At 42.6% G+C, this 13604-nt stretch overlaps 1 protein-coding gene across 2 annotated transcripts in view; it reads left to right on the top strand.

Annotated features, from left to right (window-relative positions):
* JAKMIP2 (janus kinase and microtubule interacting protein 2) overlaps positions 1-7743 on the top strand; it is a 155346-nt gene extending 147603 nt beyond the window's left edge. Inside the window, exons 22-23 of one of the 2 annotated variants that reach the window (XM_073651289.1) lie at positions 2764-2837; positions 5848-7743. In XM_073651289.1, coding sequence (XP_073507390.1) covers positions 2764-2814 — 51 coding nt within the window. In that variant the 3' untranslated portion in view covers positions 2815-2837; positions 5848-7743. The remainder of the gene's footprint in view (positions 1-2763; positions 2838-5847) is intronic. The other variant, XM_073651290.1, reaches the window with a different exon arrangement.
* The last annotated feature ends 5861 nt before the right edge of the window (positions 7744-13604 follow it).

The raw sequence follows: 13604 nt of genomic DNA, 5'->3' as shown, positions 1-13604 counted from the left end.
GTGCCATCATAGTGTAAAATAAAGAGCTTTGCACAGATCACATTGATATCCATCTGCTGTCCATGGACAATGTTGAGTCCTCCAGAGTGAAAGATGCTTTTATAGCTACTATTTGCTTTGGGTAGTAGGTAAGCACCTTGAATGTGATGAACTGTCCCTCTCTAGTAACTCAGAGATCCCTACCAGAATAATTGAAAATGGGTTTCCCATTACTTTAACTACAATTTAGCTAGTAATATTGTTACATGCATGCCGCTAGGTTCAGATAGGGGTGAGACAGGTTACATGAATTCTTTGGAATCCTGGGGGAACCATTACTCAGGGTGACCATAGACCTATGTGCTGCAGCTTCTCTCAGGCACACAAGGGAATTGACCCTCAGGCACAGACACGTAGGTTGTTTCACTTGCTGATCAGACACTCTTAACAAGAGTCCTCATAAACGGTAGAACAGTAGTGTAACGGGTCTGGGAGGCGGAACCTCTGGGCTACAATACAAGGGGGCGGTCCTTGTAAGGGAGCGGGTGGCGATCAGGCAGGCAGTCACAGGAGGTGACCAGGACAGTCTCTGGGTGTACGGGCAGGAGGACACGGCAAGTGATCGGGGCAGTCTCTGGATAAAGGGTAGGTACGACCTGAGATGGCTGAACCTCCAGGTAGGCTAGCAAGGCAGATGGAGAGTGTGTGCTCCCAGGTGAGCAAGCGAGAGTCTCTGGAATAGCAGGTGGTCACAACACGTGACGGCGGAGCCTCCAGGTAGGCAAGCAGGCAGGTAACGGAGAAGCGCTCCCAGGTGAGCGGGCAAGAGTCTCAGGAATAGCTGTGGTCACAGCACGTGACAGCGGAGCCTCCGGGCAGGCAAGCAGGCAGGTAGCGGAGAAGCGCTCCCAGGTGAGCGGGCAAGAGTCTCTGGAATAGCTGGTGGTCACAGCACGTGACAGCGGAGCCTCCGGGTAGGCAAGCGGGCAGGTAGCGGAGAAGCGCTCCCAGGTGAGCGGGCAAGAGTCTGGAGTGGCTGGTGGTCACAGCAAGTGACAGCGGAGCCTCCGGGCTGGTAAGCAGGCAGGTAACGGAGAAGCGCTCCCAGGTGAGCGGGCAAGCTGGTCCATAGACAGACTGACCGGAGTTGTAAGGCAGACCGTCGGACCTCAGGCAAGCAGGGAGGTAGCTGAGGTGCGCTCCCAGGTGAGCGGGCAGGCTGGTCCTTAGACAGACTGACAGGAGTAGTAAGGCAGACCGTCGGACCTCAGACTAGCAGACAGGTAGCAAGTAATCAGGCAGGAATCTGACAGGTAACTGGCAGGTAACTGGCAACGGGACCTGAGGGCTGAAGCACAGGTGAGACACAGGTGCAAACAACATTGCTCGGGCACCTCCATTTTGGAGGAGGTGCCTTATATATGATGAAGTCCTCCGGCCATTGGCCGGGGACTCCTTAGGACGGCGCGCGCGGCCCCTTTAAGAGGAGGGGAGCGCGCGCGCGCCCTAAGCACAGGGGCCGGGAAGGAGCGCACGCTGAGAGCAGAGTGGGAGGAGGACGCCGGGAAGGAGCGCGCGCTGACAGCAGAGCGGGAGAGGGACGCCGGGCACGGGGCAGAGCGGTGAGGGGAGCAGCGTCCCTGCCTAGCAGAGGGCAGGGACGCCGGCACTACAAGTAGCATTTAATAAGAATTCACACAGCCAGTGCAAGTTAAGTCATATGAGCAACAGGCTCCAGTGACAAACAGTACAGTTTCCTTTGCAGCACAGCAGTTTAGTCTTCCCAGTAGTTCAGGACAGCACAATTCTAATGCAAAGGCACATTAATGAACACAGCATTCTTTACAGCACAGTGAGATGGAGAAGGTGGGGGGGGGGGTGCTGAGGGAGATGATCCCTGTGACACCATTTCTTCCAGTCCTTATCTTTATGCCTGACAATACTCTGCACTGCTAGTTCAGGAACTCTACCTGACCTATGCTTAGCTTCACTCCTGACTTGAATCCTTTTCACTTGCAGGGGCGCTTCTGTGAGATACAGAACACACACATCACCTTTCTCTTCGGCTCCTGCCAGACAGTAAACAACTTCCCCACAATCCCCCTGGGGCTCTGCTAAAACACTCCCCTTCTCCTGTGACTGTGTTAACCCCTCTAGTTGCTGGATGCTTTTAAAGCACCAGCAGTACTTCTGCATGTCACACTCTGCAAAAGCACTACTTCTGCATGTCACAATATATTAAATATTCAAGCCAATCTGAATAAAATAGACTTTCCACTAGGGTATTGTGACTATTGTTGCCAAAGTTGTGTAACTTTGTCCTTTTTCCAGCAAAGGGTAGCACTTGATGAAAACTAAAAAGATAAAAGTATTTTCTCCCCGATTAACATGATATCCTGCACTACAAAGACATGGTATCTAGGGGTTCTCCTGGCCTGCCTCCATCAGCAGATCATGATATCACTTGATCCTGCAGACAAAATACATTATTTCTTTGTGTAAGACAACTGAGGCATAGTTTGATGTTCCTGGGCCCAAAAGCTAATATTGTAATTGGATTGAGCCAAGGCAGATCATGAGACCTTTGTCCTAATAATAATCACATTATTAGCAACATCTTGTGTATTATGTTAAGTTGACTTTTAATTATAACGATTGGAACTTATCAACACTTTGAAACTGATCAGTCAGCAAACAGTCTGTGATATCACTCATATGTGTTAAAATTATTCATTTTTTGTCCCTTTTTCCATTTTTCTAAAAACGTACCTTTTTCCTCTGCAGTTCCTTTTTCTATTCTTGTTCTTTTCTCTCGCCTTCATTCTTTGGCCTTGACATTAATGTTACCTCTTGATCAGGTAAGAGCTATTCTTTGTCTTTCCTAACATTCATTCATTTTACGTTGCTAACATTGATGTAAATGATCTAGAACTAAACAATGTTATTAATGTCCCTTTGTCTGAAGAGCAATGAAGGAATGCCTTAACATTGATCCTCAGGACAAATTCACTCCCAAGTTGGAAGCAAGTTGTCCCAAGACGTAAAGGGCTAAATGCAGACCTAGTGCAAATGATATGGAGTTGCCCTAAGAGTCACATCTTTTGGGGAAAATAGTAAAGTAAATTAACAGTACTTTTCAGATCTTCATTCCAATTGACCCAATTCACACAATTTGAGGTTCTAGAATGGGAATTGGTGATGTACTAGAAAAATATTCTTGAGGTTTGAAGGCTCTAAGGCTATGTGCCCACGATGCAGAAATGCTCCGCATTTTTCCTGAGCGTTTCTGCGTTTCTGGCAGAAAAAAACGCATGCGGATTGTACATGCGGATTGTACATGCATTTTTTCTGCCAGGTAGAAGAGTAAGTGAAGCGTTTTGAACATGTGATTTCGCATGCGGGTTGTACATGCGGATTGTACATGCTTTTTTCCTGCCAGGGACATGCGGATGTGAAGCGTTCTTCACATGCATTTCCGCATGCGGGTTGTCAAGCGCTTTTCCAAGCGATTTTAGCATCACTTGGAAAGTGCTTGACAGCTTGGTCACACTATATAAATCCATGCAACCGGCATTGCTTTATATAGTGTGACCAAGTTACGATGTTTCAAATGCAGCATCAATAGTAAAGAAACAAAACAAAAAAAACATTATACTCACCTTCAGATGGCCCCCGGTCTCCTCAGCGATGTGCCCGGCATCTTCGGCGGCTCCTGGTGCTCTAAAAAGGACCTTCCATGACGTCATTTAGTAATGTGATGGTCACGCGACCAGAGGAGACCGGGGGGCACCGGAAAGGTGAGTATAAGGGTTTTTTTTAATTTTAATTCTTTTTTAACTGCAGGTACTATGGCACCCGGGTCTGGAGGAGAGGCTCCTCTTCTCCAGACCCGGGTACCATCCACGCATTGAACCACATAATATCCACATGCGCACAGGTAGTCATGTGGATGTTATGCGGTCCAATGCAAGTCTATTGCGGCTAAAACGCTGCAATTCCACAACATTAATGGTAGTGCTGCGGAATTTTTCGCAATGATAATCCGCAGCGGAAATTTCCGCAGCATGTGTACAGCACATGCGGATTATCATTGCAGAACATTGCAGACCTTCTACCAAGTGTTTTTTAAGCGTTTCTGTGGCTGAATTGCCGCTGCAGAAACGCTTAAGAAACGCATCGCGGGCACGCGGCCTTCAACCAAGCGTTTATACTCATTTTACTCACCTTCAGATGGCCCCTGGTCTCCTCAGCGATGCGTCCAGTATCTTCGGCGGCTCCCGGTGCTCTAAAAAGGACCTTCCATGACGTCACTTAGTCATGTGATGCTCACGCGACCTTCTACCAAGCGTTTTTTAAGTGTTTCCGCAGCTGAATTGCCGCTGCAGAAACGCTTAAAAAACACATTGTGGGCACGCAGCCTTCTACCAAGTGTTTTTTAAGCATTTCCGAGGCGGAATTGCCACTGCGGAAACGCTTAAAAAAACACATCGTGGGCACGCAGCAAAAAAAAACCTTATACTCACCTTTCCGGCGCCCCCCGCATTTTCAGCATCGTAACTTGGTCACACTATATAAAGCCATGCCGGTTGCATGGATTTATATTGTGTGACCAAGTTGTCAAGCACTAAAATCGCTTGGAAAGGGCTTGACAACCCGCATGCGAAATCACATGTTAAAAACGCTTCTACCTGGCAGAAAAAATGCATTTACAATCCACATGTACAATCCGCATGCGTTTTTTCTGCCAGGGAGATGCAGAAATGCTCTGAAAAAATCTGCAGCATTTCTGCATTGTGGGCACATAGCCTTAAGGTTGTAAGAAGGTTAATTTGAGGAACTGAAAAATGGACAAAGCACGCAGATTTATAGGTTGCATCAGGGCAATGAATATATTAATGATTGCTGAAAAATAGACCATGAACACAGAGAAGAGAATGAAGGATGAAAAAGGATGTAAAATATGTAAAATGTTATTGAGGAGATAAAAAGAATTACATACCTCATTGGATATAGTAAGCAAACAACTTTTGGTATCTAAAATAGCAGTACTACAAAGATATATAAGCTTACACAGTGCATAGTGATAGCAGCATTAAAGGAGAAAACAGAGTATTTGAAAATAATCACTTTAAAAATTTTATTAATGAAACTACTTCAAACTACTTCAAACAATAGTCATTGTTTCTTGTGCACCACTGACCGGTGAGCGAGGTTCATAAAGTGCGAGTTTGAGGTCGCCAAAGACCATACAGAAGGCACAACTCTGAAACTACGCCTATCTTCTTACCCCCTAACCAACCGCCATCACACCCTTAGGCCTCCTTCACATGTCCGTATAAAACACGTACTTGAGAAACAGGTACCGGTCTCATAAGTGTTTTCCATCAGTGTGTCCGTTTTTCCATCAGTGTTTTTTTTCGGTATAGATAAAGAAATAAATAAATTACAAAGCTTTTCCTATACTTTACAATGTTAAATACGGACAGCACATGGGTGTAAAAACACGGACACGTGCATAGCAGCATAGGTTATAATGGGTACCTGCTGTATCCATGAAAAAACGGATACCACACATACTGGAAACATGGACATGTGAATAAGGCCTTACGCACACCACACCAACTAAGCAGTCAAGGAAAATCAATCCATCTATACCAATTTTTGGGGAATTTTTCTAGGCAGTCCCAGCATATATAAATCTTTTTTTTTTTTAAGGCGAGAGAGAGGTTTATTGCCGACTTCCGTTGCGAGATGGTTGGCACTCTTGAGGACATGCTGTGTCTAGCCACGCTACACGGTTTCATTTCTTTGAAACTTTTTGTTTCTGCATCCTATAATACAATTTTTTTTTCTCTGTCTTGTTTTCAGAATTTTAGGAAATATGGATGAGCCCTTGCAAAAAGATCAATGCTTCCATATTTGCAGAGAGAACGCCTGTACTGCAGTGACAGACGCAAGGCCTTGGAATCAAAGCCATTGTTCTTTATCTGCTATGTTATGTTGCAGTGTGACGGTCTGAAGTCACACTATATATGCTGCACTCAGTGGAAATGTAAGCGCTTATAACAGAGAACAATAGTCCTGAAGAAGAACAACAGGTCAATAGAAGAATGCATCTTGGGCATAGAACCAAAGCTAATGAGAAACAATCTACTCCCTGCTGTGCAGGGGAACTCTATTAATGTAACACCATGTATCCAATGAAAGAATTAGGAAAAAAAAAAAGCTGCAAATGGACAAAGCTGGAGACCTCTCCCCATCCCGCCCAGGTTATTTACAATAAAATATTCATTGATTACAGTCTGGTTTACTTAATATAGGGATGCTATTCGTCTCAACTCAGGAATAGTAACAACTGAAATGTCATTATTGTACGGTGAGTGAATGGGAGGATTAACAACATAACAATGAAGACTTGCTGGGCATCCATTTTTATTCCAGCATGTTAAGCATAAGGAACTAAGGCGTATACCTGTCAGCTCTGTATGGGCAATCGATTTTAGGTTGTATTGATGGCTTTGAATTACTGTAGCTATCAGGCATTGTGATATATCTAGGTATTGATGTGGCAAAGGCTGTCATTCTGTGTACAAATAGTAATGATCTTTAAAGGAAGCATGTCAGCATGTTTTTGCTATGGAATTTGAGAGCAGCATTATGTAGGTACAGAAAACCTGATTCTAGGGATGTATCACTTACTGGACTGCTTGGTGCAGTTTTGATAAAATCCCTGTTTTCTCTGCTGTTGATGTAGCAGTGCTATGAATGCTGAGTTGTGTATAACCCCGCCCACACCCCTGATTGGCAGCTTCCTGTGTGCACTGTCAAAAAGCTGCCAATCAGTGGTGGGGGCGTGGTTACACAGATTAGCTGGACTGCCTGGCACACTACACCTAGTCCTGCAGTAGTAATCTCTTGCTGATAAAGCACTGATTGTATTGAAACTACAACAAGCTGCTAAGCAAGTGACACATCCCTGGAATCAGGACCTCGGTCCCCATCTCATGCTGGGCTCAGATTAAATAGCAAAAGCCAGCTGAAAGATTCCCTTTAACAGCTATGCATCTACATTATCGTGCAGTTGATACTAAAATAGTGTGATAGGAATCAATATGTACATACTTGACATTTAGAAAATGTACATGTTTAGTAAAGCTGGTCATAAACGATAGATAATTTTGGTTGACAATTGAAAGGGAATCTGACACATTGTACATGCTGTCCTATCTTCAGGCAGCACATTATGGTGCAGAAAGACCTGAGCAGATTAATTTACAATTTTTGGGGTAAAAAAAAATAGGATAACTTGTATTTTCTTAGTTTCAATCCTTGTAATCCTTGGAGTCCAGTGGGCTGTTCTACTTACTGATTGACAACTATCACTGTATAGCCTGTTGTGCAAGAAAGGCGGTCAAGCACATACACTCGAATTCCGAAGTTTAGAAAGAACAAGGCTTAAAATTAGTAAAAATTTAGTATAATTTGTCATTTTATTGCAGAACTAAATAACATTCTGCTCAGCTCCTGCAGCTGCCTGCAGATCGGACACCATCTGTCACATGACAGTTTCCCTTTAAGGCGTATAAGGACATCTGCTGGAAAGGCAAACAAGAATGTGCTAAATTTCAACATGTTTGACACTTTGTTCTGCAGGAGATAAGCAGCACCAGAGGTATTTGGCAGCCTCTTACCCTCCCTATGGCAGTAAATATGCACGTTTATACAGGCGCTTCTCGCAAAATTAGAATATCATCAAAAAGTTAATTTATTTCAGTTCTTCAATACAAAAAGTGAAACTCATATAATATATAGAGTCATTACAAACAGAGTGATCTATTTCAAGTGTTTATTTCTGTTAATATTGATGATTATGGCTTACAGCCAATGAAAACACAAGCGTCATTATCTCAGTAAATTAGAATACTTTATAACAACAGCTTGAAAAATGTTTTTACTTGGTCGGGGCTCCTTTAGCATCAATTACTGCATCAATGGGGCGTTGCATGGAGGCGATCAGTCTGTGGCACTGCTGAGGTGTTATGGAAGCCCAGGTTGCTTTGATAGCAGCCTTCAGCTCGTCTGCATTGTTGGGTCTGGTGTCTCTCATCTTACTCTTGACAATACCCCATAGATTCTCTATGGGGTTAAGGTCAGGTGAGTTTGCTGGCCAATCAAGCACAGTGATACTGTTGTTTTTACACCAGGTATTGGTACTTTTGGCAGTGTGGACCGGTGCCAAGTCCTGCTGGAGAATGGAATTTCCATCTCTTGTCAGCAGAGGGAAGCATGAAGTGCTCTAAAATTTTCTGGTAGGCGGCTGCGCAGACTTTGGTCTTGATAAAACACAGTGGACCTCCACCAGCAGATGACATGGCTCCCCAAGCCATCACTGATTGTGGAAACTTCACACTAGACCTCAAGCAGCTTGGATTGTGTGCCTCTCCACTCTTCCTCCAGACTCTGGGACCTTGATTTCCAAATGAAAATTGGAACTCTGGGACCTTGTGGACTGTGTCAATGACTGCCTTCTGGATATCTGTCAAGTCAGCAGTCTTCCCCATCATTGTGGAGCCTACTGAAACAGACTAAGGGACCTTTTTAAACGGTTAGGAAGCCTTTGCAGGTGTTTTTTAATTATTTTAATTTACTGAGATAATGACTTTTGTGTTTTCATTGGCTGTAAGCCATAATCATTAACATTAACAGAAATAAACACTTGAAATAGATTAGTCTGTTTGTAATGACTCTATATAATATATGAGTTTCTATATATATATATATTCATATATATAGTTTCATGTATTTAAGAACTGAAATAAACTAACTTTTTGATGATATTCTAATTTAGTCAGATGCACCTGTACAAGAGTGCATCTTTATGTGGAAATTAGGGGAGATACCTGTCAGCTACTTTGACCAACAGTTATTTAAAGTATATGACCAGCTTAAGTTGAAAATGGCAGTTTGCTGTGCCTTAAGCCTGAAATCTCAGACCCTACTGTATACGTCATATACTGTGCTGGAGACACGCAATGTATACCTATGAATGCAAACATAGTTCTGATAGCAGGGAGGGCTACCGGGAGAGCCTGTTCCTTTTGGCATTGTACATACTCAATTCTGAAAGCAAATGTTTCCTACATATAGCAATACATGTTATTAATTGTAAATTGCCGTTCGTTTAAACTGTGCTCAAAACTTTCCTAGAGTTAATTTACACACTGTAAATAGCCAAAATCCTGGAAGACATCACTATACGTCAAGAAACACCATCACCTTCACATTTAGTGAACTTATGGGCTAAATCTTTTACACTTTACTATTAGAAAAAAAATTAACTCAAAACTACAAACTTGGTAATAAGATTCACCTGAAGTACACATACATGACAACGATTTAGGGCAGTCAATCCTTGGATCGTTTTTTTTTAGATTTTATAAAATAAAATGTGTACAGGCAATGACCATTTTTACTAATAACTATGTAAACCAAATTCTACCAGAAAAAGAAGACCAGAAAGCTCAGCCAGGCCAGTATTAGGGCAACAGCCCCCAAAAGACTGATACTGTTCATGCTTTGAGCAATACGAGCGCGTCTAGTGAGCCTCCCAATCCCACCTCTAGAATGTTGTTGTGTCCTCCATGATTTCGAGAACTCCATTGTAGACGGAACTGCTGACTGTGGAGGTCTGTTCTTCCTTGTACATACATTCATGCACTTATATTGTTGCACTTGTGCCTCTTCCAATGAAAGTGAAGTCCACTTAAGAATCAAGGTGAAGTAAGCATGCCGGTGTACTCACAGAGGAAGAGGTCTAGAAGAAAAAAAAGCATGGAGTGTAGGATGCTAATCCATAGTTAATGGGCCGCAGTGTCCATATTGCAAGCTTGTGAAATGATATGCTACAGGAAAACTTCATTGAAGCTGGACATTTCATTTGTAAAGCACTGATTGAGTTGAGGGACATTAACCAATCCACAGTAATCATTGGGTTTTCCAATAATTTGGCATCTTTATCATCTTTCCAGTACATGTAAGCATCCAATGTTCACCAAACTGGTACCACATATTGTATTTGTGAAAATCAGACTGTACAGAATTCTCGGACTGTGTATATATTAGGATATGTTACTGACGCCTAAACAAGTGTACTTCTTCTTATTAAGGAGATGACTGAAATGCTTTGTCCTGCATATTATTAAACTGTACAGTTTTGTTTTATACCATTCAACTCTGACAGCATTTATATATTGTTTTATTATGATTTATGTGACTATTTGTACACTAAACCCTTTTGTCAGCACACTTTTATATGGTATCAGAGGGTTTATGTTACCAGATGAGAGCCTAAAGTATTATCTAAATCTTATATTTGACCAGATAAGGAGCTGTGATGGGTACAAACACAGACACTAAAGTCCAAGAGGAGTGCATCAGATGCTCCTAGTGCCGGGGTGCCACTGTACACCTGGCCCCTGACACGTGCAACCATAGTTAATCATATCATTGATTGTATGGCAGATTTATTTTGACATTGCATTGTTACTAGATTACTGCATATTTGGGACTATATTGGTCACCATATGTTGGTATTATGGTTATTTGTGCACTATGTGATAATACATCTTATGGGCAACACCAAAAGAGAACCAAGCAACATAAGGTCAACAATGCAGGTAACTATACAAAGTATCCCTACCCTACCACTCTTATGTTATTCCCGCTGCTTCCCTGAATATTCCATTTTTTTTTTCTTAAATCCACCATATGGTTCTAGAGATATCGGCCTTTTTATTTACTGCTAATTTATGGTCTTTCCAAGTGAGATGGGCTCACAGGGTTCTCGGTGGCGTGCTTTTAAGTTGCTCTGCATTATTAACCTGTGATCCATGGCCCCTTGGTAAAGACCATAAAAATTAACACCAAGTAAAAAGGCCCATAAATTTAAATTGTATGACGGACTTAAAAACAACAACAATGGGCATACTCAGGGGAGCAGCAGGAATACAATAATAGCAAAAAACAGCCACTTTTAACCTGGTCAAAGGTCCTCTTCATGCATGATTTTTGGAGAATAAGTACTAGCTCTGGTGATATCCCAAGTGTCAGGAACCAATTTTAAAGATGAAGTCTGTCTAGGGTTTGGGAAGATAAAAGTGATAGTTACAGTTATTCCTATATAAAATATTGAATAAAACTGACCATTGAAAAATAGCAATATTTGAAGGGGTTTTCAACACTATAATGTTGGCCTATTATAGTCACTGGAAATCCACCTCCTGGATCCCCTACTGAACAACTTTGTTCCCTTCATTATTCACTAGGCAAAGATCTATACATTTGATTGTAGCTGAGGTGGGTACTGCAGATCACGGCAGCTCAGTTCCTTTCAAAGCTGCAAATTGATTACAAGGGACTTGAGAGGATGCAGACAGAAGAAGGCCCTGTTCAAGAACAATATATTGGCCCTCTCAGTCCAATAGCTCATCATAATTCACAATTCCTCCTGCTTTGGAGGAGGTAGTGGGTCCCCTTACCTTTTAGGCCCTTGTGCAGCTGCACCAATGGAACATCCACCCCTGATAAGGCGTGTCTCCATACATTATAATGCACCAATATTATGAACCCAGAAATCAGAATATCCTTCTATTTGGCTTTGTATTTTGTGTGATGCTGTCTAAAGGAATTATCCAGAACCATCAGGACTGCACTGGACTGATAGCTAAATAGAAGTCTTCTGAGAGTCCTACATACAGGAAAGGAAAAGTCAATGGGCCAATATGTGAAGAACATGTAACTCAGGATCATTGTATCTGCTATGTTGACAAAGATTTTATAGCAATACATGTGACGCGCCCTGGGGATGGGGACGCGACTCAGCGCCCGGCCTTGCTGTTGGTTTTGGGGATGTCGCGGTGGCCGGCTCCCGGGCCCGTACCCTGGGGTCACTCTTAAAAGCAAGGGAAGGGGAAAAGGTGTATGGGAAAGGGGAGAGTTCGTGACGCCACCCGTGGTGTCTGGTGAGAATCACCAGCGCTGCGACAGTCCTCTGAGGTCGGTTTTTAGGCAGCTATATATGGTTCGGCTCCCCACAGGTGGAGCGGGGCCTCAGGGCAGCGTAGAGAAGGAGTGCAATACACTGTGCTCCAAATTATTATGCAAATAATATTTTATCAGATTTTCCCAAATTACCTATATGAATTGCAGTCATTGTAATTTTCCAGTCAAATAACTATTACAGTACAATTGAAAGGTTTTTGTACAAACTGCCTATGATAACAGTATATTTTTAAAAAAATAAAACACTCAAACTGCACTCAAAATGCATGTTCCAAATTATTATGCACAGCAGAGTTTTCAAACTTTTCATTTTAATAAAGAACAAAAAAATGGTCATTTTTGAAATTATAAGCATTAGCAGGTTATTACAAACTGAAATCAAACAGTTTTCAACTCAAAACTTTATTCTAGGTGATGTAACATTTGCACATAGGACCCCTTGTTCGAAAGGAGCTTCTCAACTCTCTCATTCATTGAATTTATAAGAGTTTTGGATGGTTTCTACTTCAATTGTTTTGCATGACGACAGAATACCCTCCCAGAGCTGTTGCTTAGATGTGAACTGCCTCCCGCCATCATAGACTCTCCTTTTGATGATGCTCCAGAGGTTCTCACTGGGGTTGAGGTCAGGGGAGCATGGGGGCCACACCATAAGTTTGTCCCCTTTTATGCCCACAGCAGCCAGAGATGCAGATGTGTTATGTGCAGCATGAGACGGGGCATTATCATGCATGAAAATGATCTTGCTGCGGAATGCACGGTTCTTCTTCTTGAACCATGGCAGGAAGTGCTGTTTGAGAAACTCAACATACATTATGGAGTTCATCTTTACCCCTTCAGGGATCCTAAAAGGGCCGACAATCTCTCTCCCCATGATTCCAGCCCAAAACATTACTCCACCTCCTCCTTGTTGGCACCGTAGCCGTGTTTGCATGGGGTGTCCATCAACCAGCCATCCTCCACTCCATCCATCTGGACCATCGAGATCATTTCATGCATGATAATGCCCCGTCTCATGCTGCACATAACACATCTGCATCTCTGGCTGCTGTGGGCATAAAAGGGGACAAACTTATGGTGTGGCCCCCATGCTCCCCTGACCTCAACCCCATTGAGAACCTCTGGAGCATCATCAAAAAGGAGTGTCTATGATGGCGGGAGGCAGTTCACATCTAAGCAACAGCTCTGGGAGGGTATTCTGTCCTCATGCAAAACAATTGAAGCAGAAACCATCCAAAACCTGACAAATTCAATGAATGAGAGAGTTTAGAAGCTCCTTTCGAACAAGGGGTCCTATGTGCAAATGTAACATCACCTAGAATAAAGTTTTGTGTTGAAAACTGTTTGATTTCAGTTTGTAATAACCTGCTAATGCTTATAATTTCAAAAATGACCATTTTTTTTGTTCTTTATTAAAATGAAAAGGTTGAAAACTCTGCTGTGCATAATAATTTGGAACATGCATTTTGAGTGTTTTATTTTTTAAAAAAATATACTGTTATCATAGGCAGTTTGTACAAAAACCTTTCAATTGTACTCTAATAGTTATTTGACTGGAAAATTAC

Source organism: Phyllobates terribilis, unplaced genomic scaffold (assembly GCF_046119375.1).
Source record: "Phyllobates terribilis strain yellow unplaced genomic scaffold, ASM4611937v1 Scaffold_11__3_contigs__length_659146591, whole genome shotgun sequence".
NCBI classification, from domain to species: Eukaryota; Metazoa; Chordata; class Amphibia; order Anura; family Dendrobatidae; genus Phyllobates; species Phyllobates terribilis.
The sequence above is the reverse complement of the archived record's forward strand: the minus strand, read 5'-3'. Positions and strand labels throughout refer to the sequence as shown.